General features: G+C 37.3%; 1 protein-coding gene across 2 annotated transcripts in view; it reads right to left on the reverse strand.

Annotated features, from left to right (window-relative positions):
- Nucleotides 1-3,371: 3,371 nt before the first annotated feature.
- The window catches only part of Ctl2 (Choline transporter-like 2), a 41,208-nt gene continuing 26,284 nt past the window's right edge, over nucleotides 3,372-18,295 (reverse strand). For both annotated transcript variants that reach the window (XM_090174376.1, XM_090174377.1), the window contains exons 16-22: nucleotides 18,086-18,214; nucleotides 17,105-17,174; nucleotides 16,259-16,332; nucleotides 16,055-16,125; nucleotides 15,257-15,351; nucleotides 6,941-7,025; nucleotides 3,372-4,502 (exon numbers count right to left, since the gene is read on the reverse strand). In XM_090174376.1, the coding sequence (XP_090030502.1) occupies nucleotides 4,396-4,502; nucleotides 6,941-7,025; nucleotides 15,257-15,351; nucleotides 16,055-16,125; nucleotides 16,259-16,332; nucleotides 17,105-17,174; nucleotides 18,086-18,214 (631 nt within the window). In that variant the 3' untranslated portion in view covers nucleotides 3,372-4,395. The remainder of the gene's footprint in view (nucleotides 4,503-6,940; nucleotides 7,026-15,256; nucleotides 15,352-16,054; nucleotides 16,126-16,258; nucleotides 16,333-17,104; nucleotides 17,175-18,085; nucleotides 18,215-18,295) is intronic.

Here is an 18,295-nt window from a genome sequence, read left to right on the forward strand (position 1 = left end):
CAAAGTTCTACCCCCTATGACGACATTATGTCTCCTTCACAACAGTTTCCATAATTTAATTTGTGAACTTGCACCTTTTTCCCTTTTCTTTCATTTCTTTGCAAAAGAGTTGTTTTGGAGTCAGGAACTAGTCCATCCAACCATATGGGTATATTAACAAAAGATGCAGCATGCCCATACAAATTTTGTGTACCATGACACATTTTAGTCAGAAGTCCATTTAAATTTTCAAACTGGAAACAAGACGATTCAGTTAAATGAAGGATCCCATGAATGTTTGTGGTCATGTCTTTTTCCGTATATTTTTTGGCTAATATGATACACAGGATGAATTAACACGCCAATAAAATATCAATATTATAATTTAATTAGAGTTAATACTGATTGATTCATTACAAAAGGTTTTAAGTTATCACAACCAAATCTTGAGGCAAATGATCAACAGAGTTGTCAGACAACCTTACTCAATGTCTATTTTTCAAAGACTATATAATTTAGATCTACTCTAGGTACATAGACCAATAACTATTGTACGCCTAGATCAAACCAAGCCTTGGTTACGGCCTCAGTGCCGAGCTGAACATTTTTAAAGACTGGCTTGTCCTAAGGGAGTTTTTGGACCCTTGTGAATAATATTAAAGGTATGCTAATTCAACAAGTCTTTCAGACTTTAGTGAAGGAATAAGGTTATATTAACTAGACCTTTATTATGAATACTTGCTATTGTTGTCGGTAATTTCCCCATAGACAGACAGACACTAACACAAAGCATAAGCTACCCTCAATTTTAACAGTTACTTTTTCCTCCCACGAGAGGAGTCTCTCTCTCTCAAGTTGTCAAATGGCTACATTCGCTACATGTGAACAATGTATTTTTCTGAACATTAAGCTTTTATAAACTTTTAAAACGAGTTATTCTCTACGATTAAGCAAAATAACAAATGCAGTTAACACTATTCTATCCCTAGCTTCATTAAAATAAACCAAGAAAATATAATTTAGGCCTAGCTCCTCTTATCTTTACTACGCTTATCTAGGCCTTTTTTTTTTAAAGATAGGGCCACTGGCACCATCTAGTGGTTTTTTATTAAGTATAATTCTGGTATAGGGAGTTTGCCTGTTGCACTAGAACATTGTAAGGTACTTCTGACTATTTTTTAATGATTTTTAGCTCTAAACCCCTTTGTTTTCAAAAAGTAAGCTTCTTCCCCCAAAAAAATTAAATCAGCCTAGTATCTCATTAGTTTGTTAAAACTTTCTCCAGACAATTAATTCAAGCACATGCCGGTGATGTTTTTCTTTCCTATTTTGTACCATTGTAAAACTAGACCATGACACCTACAGGTCGTCTCAATATGGTCATTCTCCTTAAGTATAAATAAATAAATCCTATATGATACGTGAAATTAATCTTTAGTTTACTTTATTTGTATTCAAAATTCTTTACAATTTTCTGTTATTTTCATTTAAAACAAAGCAGTTTACTTAGTAATGCTTACAACCATTTTTGTACGCAGTAGCAGCATTAATGAAACATTTAATGCCCTTTTAAAAACCAATTGAAATTCCTCTTAAGTAGAAGCCCCAGGCCATAAGCCTTTGCCATAAATTGGCACTGTGTACATCACACCAAGATAAAATCTTATTCTAGTTAAATAATTACACCATTAATAATATGCATTGCCAAAATAATCCAACAATGTATGATTTCGGGTTTTTGAAAGTCTTTGGACGGCTTTTATTATTATTATTAATAATATCCATTAAAACACATTTACATACAGAATAAATTCCCATAACTTTAATCTTTATCCATATTCCCATACTTTAATTATATTTCAGAATTTAGTTCGTAGACTTCGGTAAATTTACAAATAGACAGAATACTAAATAGACTGGTGTTAAGATTTCCACCTGGAAACAAATCTAAGGTAAAGTGTGTGTGTGGTAAAGTAACATTTTAGGTATAGTTGAATTAATTTTACTAATACTTTTATAGTTTTGGTAAAAGCATAAGTTCATGGAAAGGGGAGGGCGCGCCCCGCCATGTGACTTGATTACTTGTTATTACACCCATAGCTCAAGATGTCTTTTAGCCCCTAATTGAGTTTTTTCTGTATCCACCACTATTTGGAACTGCCAGGTAATGATTCCAGAGAAATGTACGCTGCCAGCATTTTTAACAGATCAGTCAATATTAAAAATTACACTTTGTGTCAAAATAAGTTAATTATTAAAATTGGCCCTTAAAAATTAATACTTTCAAAAAACAAATTATTTTTTTTAATTCAAAATCTAAGTGTGTTTTTGCTTTTTTATCCCTACCTAAACTGATATTGTATAATAGTAGAGAGTAATGGGTTTTCGACTGAAATTACTCTATGACAAACTAATTGTTCATTGCCATACGTATTTTTTATACTACTCATGGTAAAGGTTTATTGCTTATTTATAGTAATTCTTTAAATTCGTAACATCATGCTTTAATGATCAATACACTTTTATGATAAATTTAAGTAAAACACTACTAAATTAATTTAACATTGAAAATCAAATAATGTTGTTTATCAGCGGCAAATAATTATGGAGACAAACAAAATTTGTTTTATTTAATAATAATAATAATAATAATAAAAGGCTTTATTGGATGTCTCTTTCAGAAAAAAATCTGATTTACAAAGAGGTCCCGAGTATTAATTTAAAAAATAAAATAAAAATAAAATAAGGAATTTAAACTCTGAAATATAGTCTCAATACAATTATATGTCCATGCTAATAATATATTTTGTCACATCTTCCCTGAATTGTTTAAAATGGTCTATTTGTTTTAATTCGCTTTTCATTTAGAACTCTTATTACGTAAGGATGTTTTTAGATGTTCAGAATAAAAGTCTAGTTTGGTGTTTATGAACTTCAGCAGGTTTTCTAAAAAAGTCAAAAAGATTTATGGTGATATAATTGAAATACTTTCGAAAGAGGTATTCAAAAGGTTTTTTTTAATGTGGTGTATACCGAGTCAAAATGAGATTGTTTATAACCAAGAGTCAAGCAAGTCTAAAACTACCAATATGCCTATATTAAAAGGTGGGTAAAATTGTCGACCCACCCAGCAAATTTTGAATTTATATGAAAGACCAATAAGAAACTGCTATTTCGTTACACCTCTGAAATGCAGACGATATAAAACCGAAAACACGAAAACTACACAAGACAGGAAATTCGTCCCCATATAAATTCAAATTTCGCTAGGTGGATCGGAATTTTTACCCACCTTTTAATAAAGGTGTATACAAAAACCCGCTTTCAGAAAGTACAATAAAGGGCCACAGAACCATTTTAATTTCACTAGTTTCAAACATTAGTCTCTGGAAATAGGTCTGCCAAATAATGATTAGTTTGGATCTGTTATCACAATGTATGGAAGAGGTCTGAATTTTTCAATTGATAAAAAAAGTGAAATTTAGTTAGTGTAAAAAAACAAGTACATATTCTTATTCCATATTTCTTTTAAAAGTCATACAGTATCGCCTTGCTTGACTTTTGCTTGAAGGTAGCATTCTATTTAAATAAAACTTCAGTGAAGTAATAGTAACAAGTATATTTTTACTAAAACTTTTTATACATAACTGAATAAAATATTCTTTAATTTAAGCTTTTAAATTTAATTATTTTGATACAATAATTTGTTTTAAGCTAAACTGAATAATTTAATGCTTTTTGTAAAAAGATATATCTACGAAATAAACTGATTTTTCTAGAATATGTAAGGCACTCTATTACAATAATGTAGAGTCACAAATTTGTCTCTGAAGTTGTTTAATTTTACCAAATAGGTTTCAATAAACACCCTCTTTAAAATTGTTGTGTCCTCTAACTAATACTTTATTTGCTTATGGAATTCCAAAAAATCTGGAAGGTAACTTCAAGAATAATTGATCATTTTAAAAAACTTTTAAATTTCTAAAGTAGTTCATTAAGAACAAATTAATTCATTGGTTTCGCTGTTTATAAACTTTGGTACAAATGGAAAAATATTTTTGGTGTATGTAATTCCCTTCACAGATCAATAAAAGTTTTAAATGGAATGTATATTTATAAACCTAGCAAAATATTTTTATAGAAATTGTTTAAGTAATATTTTATTTTTCATATTATGACCTGTGATATGAATTAAGCATTTATAGCATATTTAATTTTGTAAGACATCTATTTGACATTGGCTTGGTAATCACAATATGATAATACTCGAAGGAAGAAATCACAGCCCAAATATCACGAAGACATTTTGTAATTACAAAATTTTGTTCAGCTAGAATTTATTGATTTTAAAATGCAAGTTAAAATTTGTGCAGTTATCAAAGGTAAATTTTTCTTAAAAACAACACTATTCACAATCTACTCAGTGTCTCTAAATTTATTTTTCTTTCCTAAAATCTTCATGAGATCTTTAGACATGTAATAAGGTCTTTCTGGTGAACCGTCGTTTCTTTCACAATCCTCCACTGCAAATAATTAACATTTTGCATTTAATGACTGTGTAAGTTAGAATGACCAGAATAGTTTTGGGCAAAAGTTAACTATAGCAACTTCATCTTGTTTTATAATTTTTTAGGCAGATACGATAGTTTGTCACGTAGATAGAGTGGGTATTTTTTATTTGGTCCGCAAATGATTATTTATTTTTTTATTTTAATTTAATAATTTTAACATTTTGTTATTTTCACGTTTTTTGTTGTTATTATTTTGTCGTGTGATAGACCTTATCACGTAGATAGCGTGGGTATTTTTTTATTTTGTCCGCAAATGGTTATTTTATTTATTTATTTATTAATTTAATTAATTGAACTTCTTTGTGTATTTTAAAATTTTGTTTTGGTTATTATTTGTGTTGTGTGTTCGCCGACACCAGGCTGTTTGAAAAAATTGCTAAAGAACAGTTTTTCGTGATAGTACAAGGTAAAAGTATTGGTGCCTTACGGCGCCGAACGTTCGCTACGCTCTCGTGCTGGGCGCGCACAGCGCCGCCCCAGCCCCGTATTAAAAAAAGCGATGGGCCTTCTATAACGCAACCTAGAGGACAGTACCTAGGCATACCCTTCCAAGTATTGTCGGGCGTGTGAAAAATTTGCCCGTATATCACACGGCCAAGGGCAAAGTGGGGTACGCGACTGGAATAATTATAGTAATTGTTGGATTAAACTGAACTCAAATATTTAAAAAAGTCTTTAAGATGCCGAAAAATGAACAAATCGTGAAAAGGCCCAAAAAAGGGAAAATAAAAAAATAAAATAAGCGGTTGCGGCCAAAAAAAGGCAGCACAGCTAGAAATGTCACGTTGAGATTATGCTAATCAACAACGCAAATAACAACCAGAACGTAGCGCAATATTACATTGAAATTATTCGTAGTGAACAACACGGCTACCGAAACTGCAAGTGTCTGCGAACACACGTCGAAAATAATAACAAAAATCGTGGAAAGGCCCAAAAAAGGAAAAATAATAAAATTAAATAAAAAATTAAAAAACTTGTAATTTATGTAACCGGAATACCACGTGGAAAGTATTTTTTTAACAAACTACCGGAATACCACGTGGAAATTATTAGGGCTGAAAAACACGTGGTGTCTGCGAACACACAACGAAAATAATAACAAAAACCTGAAAAAACAAAAAAATTTCAAAATTTTTAAATTAAAATAAAAAATTAAATAATCATTTGCGCCAATAAAAAAAATACCCACGCTATCTACGTGACAAACTCTATCGTCTCCGCCTGATATAATTATAAAACAAGATGAGGTTGCTGTAGTTAACTTCACCCTAGTTTTCTAAAAAGTAGAGGTGTGCAAACTCAATTTTTTTTTATATATTCAGAACTACAGGACTCAAGTAGGAACTTCCCAGAACTCATTGAGCAAGTATAATATTCTGGGACTCGTTGAGCAAGCTAAATTTTCTGGACTCACGTTGGTCCAATTGTCCAAGAAACCCCAAAAAAAAATTTGCACACCCCTAATAAACAGATTTGCATGAAAAAGACATTCAAATTCTTTAGTCAAGCTAGACTGTATCAAATACATACATAGTAACTTTTCTGGCAAATTACCCAAGCATCACCTTATATTAATTACACTAAAGTTAATTAGTTTTTGGGTTAACAGACTTGCTTCTACGTAAGCAATTCCCAATTAGGGACAGAAAAAATAGCTTGGCCATGACCAAAACTGAAGGTAAGGTAACCACTTCTCTGGCTCGACTCGATATTAGAACTAATTTACTTCAGAAGAACCACTTTATGTACCATCCATGGGCACTAGGTTGATCCCAGTATAAGAGCTCTTAGATGGTGGTGTAGCCATTTGACATCATTTTACTACAATTATGTATTTGCAAATAGTTTGGCTACTTATACAACAAAAGGAGTCGTAAGAGGCAGGGAATCACAACCAACTCAAGCTACGTCAGTGAATATTCCCACATTTGTATGAACAATGTTATGGAGATCATATGAATTAAGATGAGGTGAATTATATTAATGATAATTATGCTAACAGGATGGGCAAAATTAAGTTGTCTTACATTACTCTTTGATTAAAAAACATTTAAACACAACTTGACTACTAAAAACCAACTAATTACAAACTTTAAAAAAAATTATTTTCTTGCCAACTTAATTTATAGTTCAATAATTGTTTATTAAGTTGGCAGGAAAATACTTGTTTTAAGTTGGTAATTAGTTGGTTTTTACTTAATCTAGTTGTCGTAAAGTTGTTTTTAAGCATGGTCTTAGTTAATATTTAGTTTGTGTTTGTCTCAAATACAAACTTAAAACCAAGTTCCTCGATAACTTATTTTTTTGGTAAGGGTCAACATTTCACTGCAAGACAAATTACTATAAACAAACACTACGCTCATGCAGAGCTAAAGAAATTTACTCACAAAAACTTAAAAACAACGTATCAACAGCCATGTTGTAGACACTGAAGAATCCAGAGGCGATCAAATATGACCCAATTATTACTATCTGTAAGGTACACGTATTTAATAAAATTGGAAATTAATGAAAAATTGTTTTATACAAATCTATGGATTTAATTTAAATAATAATAATTTAATCATAATAATAACAAATTTATGGAACCTCAAAACTATATGTATGCACTTGGAATGTCTAAGGAAGAATTATGGCCCAAATGATTCCCATAGAAATGGGCTGGTGCTAGTAGCACAGCACTGAATTAACATAAAGTTTTGAACCAAATTGAAATTCATTCGCCTCATTGCCTTTTTATAACCATCACAATAAGTTTATGCATTAATACACAAGTTTCAAGAAAAACCAATTCCTTAACAACTTCTTTCCAATTCATTTTCAGGACACCACCCAGGCACCTCTAAAAGGCATTAAAAGTTACTAGCTGACTTGGGCATAAGGTGGTGCCATGGGTATTAGCCTAGCTGATTATTAATGTTATTTTATTATTAATTTATGATTCAATAAGGAATACCAAGTACAGTTGACATGGCGTCCGTGTCCGTTACAGTGAACCCTCCTATTTTTTATTAACATTTTCGCTATCAGCCGCTAGAGGGATAGCAGTCTAGCGTGGGCAGTATAAATGTCCTGCGCCACGCGTATTCTTTGTCTCTTTCTCCTTGTCTCGCCCGGAGATAGTTGCCCAACTTGCCCGTGAGGATTTCGGGTCAACGTTTTGTATCCCCTAGTTGATATGTTTTTAATCTTTGTATTATAAAGATTTCCCCGAGATATATTATGGCTGAACGAGGTAGTTCCGATGTTATTGTAAGTGTAATTATTTTTCTAAATATTAAACAAGTTTTTTGATCGAATCAACTCGTGTGGTGATTTTCACTTATAAGACTGGCTTAGCCCGAACCCTAACTTGTAACCGCTTACCCTAATCGTGTTACATTCTTAATGGGATACGATTTCGGAAGGCGAAACGGTTACACTGGCACCCGAACTGGAGCCAAGCGTTTAATTAAAGTTTTATTTTTGTACAAACTACGAATTTTGAATAATGTCCGTCCAAGAGTTTATCGGGGCGCTTGCGGCCGCATTGACGCACCACCAAGGCCCGCCGCGTGACCTACGATTCTCCGGCGGCGCGGACGAAAATGCCGCCGAATTTCTTTTATCTCTCAATGAATATCGAACCTACCGAAATCTTACCGACGATGCTGTTTTAAATATGCTCCCTCTCATGTTGAAGGACGGAGCCCTTTCTTGGTTTCGACAAACTATCACCCCCCTAACTGCCCAATATAACGTAACGTGGGATTACTTTCGACAATCGTTCAGGGCATACTTTTTTCCTCCTGCTCAAGAAGAGGACACGTTAATGACTATAATGCAGTCGGTCCAAGGGAATGATGAGTGTGTAACGGATTTTTTTAATCGAATAATACGTCTAAATCAAAGACTATCAGTTCCGCAAACAGAATCATCCCTGATCGCGTTGTTGAAACGCAATGTAAAACCCCAAATTCGTCTTCAAATAGCGTTGACGGAAATCACGCATTTAAACATATTACAAGCTAAATGTCTGACCGTAGAGTCAGCGTTGACAGCCATAGAAACGAGCGTCCCTAATTTACAACCTCGTCAAGATAGGCCTCGAAACGCTAATGTTAGGCCTAATAATCAAACGCGCCCACGAAACCCGCCATCACCGCCACGACCGGCCCTTGCAGCGCGGGGATATAACCATCAGAACGTGGGCGCCGGTAATTCAAGGCTGAGTAACGACGCGAATATAAATAGAAACGCGAACGTATTTTCGCAGGGTAGGCCTAGCGGCAGCCCCAACGTTCAATGCTACCGATGTAGGCAATTTGGACATATTCCGCGGGAATGTCCGAATAGAGGTGGGTCAAACTCCAACGGGGAACGCGAACGGGGAGGCCGCGCTCCTGGCGCGTACGACGCCCGCTCTCCCCGAAGCAACTAGCCTTATTACGGAGAAAAACGGTGGGTCCGCAGGTCGCGATAGCCGTCGATTTTGTTGACGGAAATTTCGCCGCTCGTCTCGATTCCAGGGCCGACGCTTCTTTCGTCAGCCTCGAGCAGTGGCGTAAGATCCAAGAACATGTTTCGGGAACGGCTATTATCCCTACTCAGGATGAGCTCGAATGCATAATGCTTGGCGACGGTCGTTATGCCTTTTCGAAAGGTTCTACGATTTTGAAGTTCTCAATTTCCGGAAGGGAATTCGAAAACGAATTTCATATCGTGCCCACGCTGTTATGCGACTTCATCCTGAGTCGGGATTTTCAGCAACGGACGACGGCTGTGTTAGATTTCCAGACTTTAACTTGTCGATTTGGAAATCTAGCCGTTCCGTTCGCGGAAGAATCTGATAAAAAACGACCTTCCCCACTTATTTTCGAAACCATAGAAAACGCGGTTAGTTCTACGCAGTGGCGTAACTAGGAACTCCGGGGCCCCCCCGCGAAAAACGACTCGGAGCCCATTTAAATAGCACCGATTTTAATCATAAACGTTTGGGGGCCCCTAGTTCTCGCCCCCCCCCGCGCCGCGGGGTCTGCGGGGGCGCTATTTACGCCACTGGTTCTACGTCCCTCAGTCCTCGAAAGCGAAACGAGCTTCAGAATTTGCTCGTTCGCTATCCTGAAGTTTTTACCGAAAAAGAGGGTAGGACCAACCTTGTCTACCACGAAATTAGGACGAGTGACGCTCTTCCAGTTAGTTGTCGACCGTATAGGGTCAGCAACGAGAAGAAGCGAATTATAGAAGAACATGTGAGAGACATGTTCAAGGAAGGCATCATAAGACCTTCGATTAGTCCATGGGCGTCACCGGTAGTTCTGGTGTACCAGAAAGGAGACAAGGTTCGGTTTAGTGTGGACTACCGACGTCTTAATAAAATTACGCAAAAAGACCCGTATCCGCTCTCACATATCGATGATATGTTGCGCAATTTAAAAAATTCAAAATACATAACAGCGCTCGACCTACGCTCCGGGTATTGGCAGATCGAGATGCATCCGGATAGCGCAAGCAAAACTGCTTTCGTGACTGATTCTGGCAAATACCAGTTTGACGTCATGAGTTTTGGTTTGAGCCAGGCTCCATCAACGTTTCAGCGTCTAGTTGATGAGTTGTTCCGCGATGGAGCCTACTTCGACATTTGCGTATATCTGGATGATATAATGATCGTCTCCGAAACCTGGGAGTCGCATTTAGAATCGTTAGAATATGCCCTCTCGCAATTGAAACATGCCGGGTTAACCCTAAAAGCGGAGAAATGTCACTTCGCGCAACCAGAAGCGACAATTCTCGGACATATGGTGAATGAGACCGGTATTCACATAGATCGCTCTAAATTTAAGGCGATCTCCAAATTTCCCACTCCGCGTAACCTTAAGGAGGTGCAACGATTTCTAGGTCTCACTGGGTGGCATTCTTATTTTATACCTAACTACATAGGTTGAAACGAAGGGGGGTTCCATTCCTTTGGGGGCCGGAACAGCAACAATCCTTCGAGGCGCTGAGAGATGCGATTTATCGTGCGGGTCCTTTAACGACCTACAAGTCCAACTTGCCGTTCATTTTAACCACGGATTCAAGTGATTTGTGACTTGGCGCGATGTTCTCTCAGATCCAAGATGGAGTTGAAAAACCCTTAGCCTATGCTAGCCGCCTTCTCAGTACTGCTGAAAAAAATACTCGACAACGGAAAAAGAATGTCTAGCCATCCTGTGGGCTGTTAAGAAATTTACCCCTTACCTTGAAGGGTTATTGTTCACAGTAATCACAGACCACAAGTCCCTGACTTGGCTATACAATGTCAAGGACCCTAACGCTCGTCTTGTACGATGGGCCATGTATCTCCAGACCTTCAGTTTTTCGATCATTTATAAGAAGGGGGTCGAAAATGTAGTAGCGGATGCGCTTTCAAGAGCTCCTGTTACTTTGGGCACTATGGAACTTCGTTCCGGTAGTACGGACGTAGACAGTGTCATTCTTCCGCCAGCTCCCCACTCCATGTATAATGTCTTCACGTTAAACGATATTCGAATGGCGCAGAGAGAAGACGTCGAAATCAGACGTATCCTCGATCGTATCGAAGACATAAGGGTGGATTACCATTTCGAGATCCACGATGGAGCGGTTTATAGAAAGGCTTGGCGGACGCTGCCTCGAAAAATATATCTTCCTGAAAGATTCCGTCGCGAAGCCATCCGCCTACTACATGACCACCCTACGTCGGCCCATCGTGGACGCGACAAGACGATCGCGAAGGTTCGTTTTCGTTACTATTGGCCATCCTTAGTCAAAGACGTGCAGGCTTACGTCAAGGGCTGTCTTGTATGTCAACAATACAAGAGTCGTAACAGAAAGACCTCTGGTCTGATGACGTCCACGGAGCCGGTTGCGCCGTTTGACATGGTCGGGGTCGACATTATGGGACCCATTACGCTTAGTGTCAAGCGCAACCGATTTCTCATCGTGTTTGTAGATTACTTCACCAAATACGTTGAGTTGGTTCCGGTCAAACGAATCACGGCCGACATCTGTTGCGAAGCCCTTAAGCGTTTCATTCTTCGCTGCGGTTCTCCTCGTCACATCTTCAGCGATCAAGGACGGCAGTTCATATCAACCCTATGGAAGAACACTTGCCACCTAATGAAGGTTCACTGCAAGATGACAAGTGGTTACCATCCTCAAAGCAGCATCGTGGAGCGTCTCAACCGTGTAATTGGGGAGATGGTATCGATGTATGTTGGTAACGAGCACCGTCATTGGGATCAGTCGCTTGCAATTTGCAATTAACTCGGCTCCCCAGGACTCGACCAACCGATTACCATTCTACCTCAACATGGGACGTGAGCCGCGGTTGCCCTGGCAACTGGACGATGAGCTTGACATCGACCTTCCGGAATCCGCTGAGCGTGACCAGGCCCTACAAACCCTCCGGGAAGAACTGGACAGAGCAAAAATTACCATGCTTCGAGCGCAGGAACACCAGAGAAAGTACTATGACAGACGTCGAGAGGAACTGGAACTTCCGGTGGGTTCTCTGGTTTGGATCCAGACCCACGACCTCTCTCAAGGCGCGACCTATCATAGCGCGAAGTTGATTCCAAAATGGGGTGGCCCATTTCGTATCATTCGCCAACGAACTCCTCTGGTGTACGACCTCGAAGATGCAATCACTGGTGAAACCCATGGGATGAAACACATAAGTCAACTCAAGCTGTACTGGAATAACAGCGACCTCCTTGTGGCGGACGAAGCACCCGAGGAATCAACCGAAGAAGTGAGACCATCGACGTCAAGAGGCGACACCGACGATCTGCCGGATCCCTCACTTCCGGCCACAGATGACGAAGTTGCACCTGAAGCAGACGACAGCAACCCCCCTCTGTCCATTTCAGAAACAAACGATGATCGAGTCCAACCGGAGGCACCGGGGACACAGGAGGATCAACCTATCGAAAAAGGGACCGACGCTATCTCGGACGGTTCAGAACCGAGACGGTAGTTGATCCCGACCCCTCGGTGGATGACCCCTACAGCTACCGTTTAGTTTCGGTTGGATCCGCGAGGTCTGCCAACGAGCGACGGTCCGTCCGAAGGGCCCTGACCTCGACATTTATTACTACCCACCGTTGCATCCTCGCTGTTCGCTTCGGTCAAACCCGGACGTTCGGCGTTATCTGCAAGCTAATGCAATTACGGCTCTGACGCCGGACAACTTCTCTTTCGAGCGAACCACTATATCCCGACCCCATGGGAAAGGGTGAGACGAGCGGCCGAAAGTGTTCATAAATAATAAATTTCGTTTTCTTCTTTTTAGGGACCCAGCGAAACCCACGAGTTTTTCGCTTTCCGGCACAAGGTTCAAGGGGACATTATCAAAGAAGTGATCCCTATTAGTGTCAATCTCTCTTTACCCCTCGATTTAATAACCTCTACACTGGCAATCTCATTGGGGTTTACATACCCGTTCACCGACGCCACCGAAGAAGAGTTGGAATTGCTCTTCGCTATTAGCCCCGACGTACCGAACCATCTAGTGTTGGGCGTCATATCCCCATTGGTCGTCGAATTTCATGAAATTCGTTTAGAAATGCAAAACATAATCGTTATACACGATGTCAACCTACGCCTCCTACGCTTACAATTCTGTCCATGTAGCGCCTGCATTGAAGTCAACGGCGGCTTACGACGATGTAACACCCTGGCATCGGATGCCCATCATCAGCCGACGGTCCAGTGGATCCCGAGCCACATCGGTTTAATCACTATCAAAGAAGTGTCCGCGTCATTTGAGGAGGACGACACGTCCCAAGCATGGGCATCTCCACCCCCCCCCCCTCCCCCGTCATCACCTCCGCGCAGTAATGCAACCAATATGGTGTCAGTGTATTCTGCCGTAGGTCGTGACCAACCACTTCCGCAGCCCTCCCGTGTGCCAAAAAACGCCACCCGTCCTTCCGTCGTCGAATCGCTAAAATCCTCCGTTAAGCGGCTGTGCCCTTCGAAAAACGCAGAGCCCGAAGCCAACGCGATGAAGGAAGCAAGGAGCACGCCAAGCCAGTCTCCCACGACCGACATCCTGACCCTCGCGGACGACGACTCCGACTTGATGGAAATGTGTAGCTCCTTGGTCGCATCTGGCCTCCTCAACAGTTCCTTCGATTCATCGGACAACGACGAATCTCTGCGCAGTTATTTGTTGCAAGTGCCAACTTCCAGTCACATCCAAAATATTAAATCCGCCAACGACATCGGCAACGGCGAGGCCAGCAGGCCCTCGACTTTTATGGCCAGCTCTTTCATTGCACCACTCTCCGAAGGTGGCCGTGAGGAGTTCACCGAACCACAACCAATCTCCACACCCGACACCACACCTGGCACAATACCAAAGGACTTGTCGAAATGTCGCTGCCGACGTTGTTGGAAGCTGGGACATGTGGTGAAGAATTGCCCCAAACGTCAACATCGGGCGTCGAACATTTCTTAAGAAAATCTGTTTTTATTTATCTCTTTTTTGTCTATTATTCTTTCAGTGTATAAACCTAGATTGTTCATAACCCTCTTCGGCTTCCCCCTTTGCATAGTCTTAATTTTTAAAAGATGGGCGGATGTAACCGATCAGGTCACCAGATGGCCACGTATTTTTAAAAAAAAAATCCTTAGTTCGGATTTTTGACCGCCAGGACGATCCGCGGCGCTTCGTGGCCAACAAAAGGGCGCTGCGTACGAAGCTCCGCGTCCTGGCTGGTCTGATTCCGGAGCTGTCAAGCTGACAGGTTCCTTATTTCTTTTATCATCCGGGCTTCAATAATTTTGATTTTCAAAATTCTAAATAAAAGGAATAATAGCCATGGCCACCCGAGGAGGGTTATCGTATTTTGTAAGTGTTTCCTTTTGTTTATGTAATGTATAGATTCAATGTCAAGTCAAGACCTTTTTTTTCTCATTCAATTCGTATCATTAATTTACACATAAAACTTTGCCTGGCCCGAATCCCAAATTGTTACAGTTTAGCCTAATCGTGTTGCATCCTTAATTGGATACGATTAGGTTGAATCAAACTGTTACAACATAACCACTTCTAGCACGCAAATAATATCTGGAACTACCTCTTTTAGAATCAGCAACCATGATATTATACATTCATAATCACAAAACTAAAATTTCAACTTTTATCATGGAATTTAACTGAATGTTAAAGTTAAATACAACCAAGTTTGAATGTTGATTTCATTTAGAAACAGCAAATATTGAGGGTGACAGAAGAATAATAAACCTCACTTATGTGAGTGAGAAAAACGCAATAATAGTAACTCTTTTTAACAAAATGATTATAACTATTGCCATAAGTATATATATAATACTCTTACAAAAGAAGCATCCACACTATACAGTTTATGTTATTCGTTTGAAACACTTACCTTAACAGTCAATGATTTCTAGAATCATCACATGAAAAACGTATTTTTTTATAAATTTGGAATTCTTACATTTCACGTTGTTAGGTGGAATAATTACAAAAAGTAAATTTCAGTATGCTAGCTCCCAGTTTAATGTAAATTAGCGCTCATTGGAAACTGCCTAGAGTTTGCCTATTAAGATACATATATTAAATATATTTGGTGAAGATGGACATTCTCTTGAAAGATATATACTATAAACTTCCATTGTTTCTAAAACAATTTTTTTATATACTATAAAAAACTTATTCATAAAGTGAAACTCACGATTATGGGTAGAAAATAATAGTTCAGCTGCGGTGAATATTTATCAAGATTTGAGTACTTAATTTTTCCACTGAAGAAGAAGAAAGAGGCCACAGCTAAAAAATATTAAAAAATGTTAGAAATATAATCTCAAATAATTCTATTGCTTATGTACTGTGCTCATCATTTATCTCGTCGTCTGCTACAGATCTATTGTTTCAGAACTTTTAGTTTTAGTTACGTTTTTGGTTCTGGACCTGCTAGTCATGTAGTTTTTATAATCAAACTTTTTCTTATTTAATAGTGTATTTTATTACTAAAGCATTTTACATAAGTCTGTAAATGGATCTTTTAATGAATATAAATCGTTTTGAACAAGTCCTTGTATTTTGAACCAAGATATTCTACAAAAAATTATTTAGACAAGCCTGAAAAGGAACCACGGTCCGAAAGCTCGCTGAAGTTAAATTTTAAATAAATTTTAATAAGTAAACAACTTTTAGTCATGAAGTATCTTGTCACTTTTATCTAAAGAAAAACTTTTAAAATATTTAGAAGAATTATTTAAATCTGAAATTTAATAATCTAGGTTTAATTTCTAAAGGGATATCCTAAAAATGACAAAATAGCTCTTGTCTGATTTCTACAAGGGTCATATTAAAGGAGTAGGCCATTTTATGATGGATCAACAAAATTTATATTTTTGTAATTCTGTAGTGGTCTTTAATTCTACCACCTTAAGCAACATTATAACACGCACGTCTTTCCTACTTGCATTCCTCATAGCTGGGGTGAAATATTACACTCAACAAAACTTACCAATGATTGCCACAACTACTAATTTTCCTATGAACAACAGGTAATCAGTCACTTTATCAAGGACTACAACCCTATTTAAATTTAAAATAAAAAATATTAGATATTAGTTCCCCAAATCCTAGTAAAACTATATTACACTCTTAATTTATATACCATGCATTGTACCTAATAACAAAGTACAAGCGAAGGTTTTTTTGAACTCACCTAACAACATTCCTCATAAGTAGCATGAAAGATTCTTTGGCTGATGTACAAAAACCCTTGCCGTATACTGCAATCTGGAAAAAAATTACCCAATATCAATAAAATATTTTGAAATCCAGGGTGTTAAATTAGATTACGATTGCTAATTCGGCCATTACCGTTTTTAACTGCTATTAACTTTTATGCAAGAACTGAGGCATTGTTAAAGTTGGTGTTACCCGGTGGTTACCAATTAATGCCAGAACAGTTACAGTGCAAATTTTTTTTTAATAAAAGAATATAAGGCAGAAATTAGGAGTAGACCAGATAGCATAGTAAGTCAGTAGGATTTGCTAGTAGATTAGGTGTTTCTGTCTGTAAATTGAAACTCTAAGGTGAAGATGCCTGAGAAATATCCTACATCAACTTCTTTACAATTAGCCAAGGCTAATTAAAAATTAAAATACTTTCAAAATTTTAAATTACTCTTTTTTTTGCCAAACTATGATAAATTAAGAGTCAACACAAAATAACAGATATTAAATGTTATAAGAGTCAGGGTCACCACAGAATGCTGGTGGCTTCTTTACAATGAAGAATACATTAAGGTCAATGAGATTGAAGGGAGATACTGAAGGTTAATCAAAAAATGTAAATACATTTTCAGTATTAACATAATTCTATTAAAAGATGCATATTAAGAATATGTTGAGAGATGATTTTTAAAACTTAATTCTCACAATTGTGCTGGGGAAATTTTTTATCATGATGCCTGTGGTCTAGCTGACTCAACAAGGTCATGTAAAAATATATTTATTCTTAATATTACTTTTAAATTTTGTCCAATATAATATATTAAATATTTACCATAATGTAAGCATTTTTGCTTATGAATCTGATAAATTTCTCCAAACACCAAAAACAACATTTACAACACCTAAAAAAAATTGTTTACATAAATTTATTAAGTTCATTGATACACATATAATAAAAACCAGTTTAGGGTCATTCCACGTTACCATTGGTAGACTCCCCTTACCAAAAAATAAGTTGGATTTCAGTTTGTATTTAGTTTGTATACACATTATTAGTTGATATTAACTTGGTATTAAGTAAGCTCAAGTTGTCAGCATATTTCAAGTTACTAGTTGAAGGGTTAATAAGTTGTTATTCAGTTGGTAGGAAAATACTTCTTTTGCTAAGTTTGTAATTAGTTGGTTTTTAGTAGTCAGGAAGTTGCATATTACTTTTAAGTTGGTTTTAAGTAGTTAAATGTTAAAGTTGATTCTGGTTTAGTTGGAAATAAGTTGATTAATAAAGACGATTTAAGTTATTTTTAGTAGGCATTTGTCCCAAATACAAACTGAAAACCAAGTTGAAATACAAGTTGTCGTAAGTGGTTTTTAGCCAACTTATTTTTTGGTAAGGGTCACCATAGATAAAATTTACACACGATAAATTGTCGCTATACGAGGGCAAATGCTTAATTTTTTGGACTAAACCCATATTAAATACAGGGAATACTATCTCTTCACAGATAATTTAATTATCTTTTTATAAATGGCACTTTCAACAAGATTATTAATTGTACTGAAGTCAATCCTAACTCAATAACTGGGGCTTCTAACACTCAATGTCAGGGACTAAGAAAGCATTTTCCTCTATCATCGAAATTGTTATTTACCAGTTGATGTACTCTGAGACATCACTCGTAATACTTCAAGAAACAAATATGCCAAAAGTGGTGGACATGTTCAAGACATTAATTTGTCAAAAAAAGGGTGTAAAAACTGTTTCCATGATGCTTAAAAATATATTTATAAGTTTCAATTAATGTTAAAAACTTACATCATTATAATTTTTGTAAAAGTATTATTGTACTTCTTGCATTTTTCATCAACATAGTCTAAAGCAACACGTATCATCCTCACAATTGCAATTAGAAGAGATCCAAATGCGATAGAACCCAAATGATACCTAAAAATGATAAATGATTAAATACAGGAATAATACTTAGAGGATTCATGGCTTGATTACATTTGATATAAAAACAAGGTC

The sequence above is a fragment of the Leiobunum rupestre genome, chromosome 5, assembly GCF_980474605.1.
Source record: "Leiobunum rupestre chromosome 5, qqLeiRupe1.1.hap1, whole genome shotgun sequence".
NCBI classification, from domain to species: Eukaryota; Metazoa; Arthropoda; class Arachnida; order Opiliones; family Sclerosomatidae; genus Leiobunum; species Leiobunum rupestre.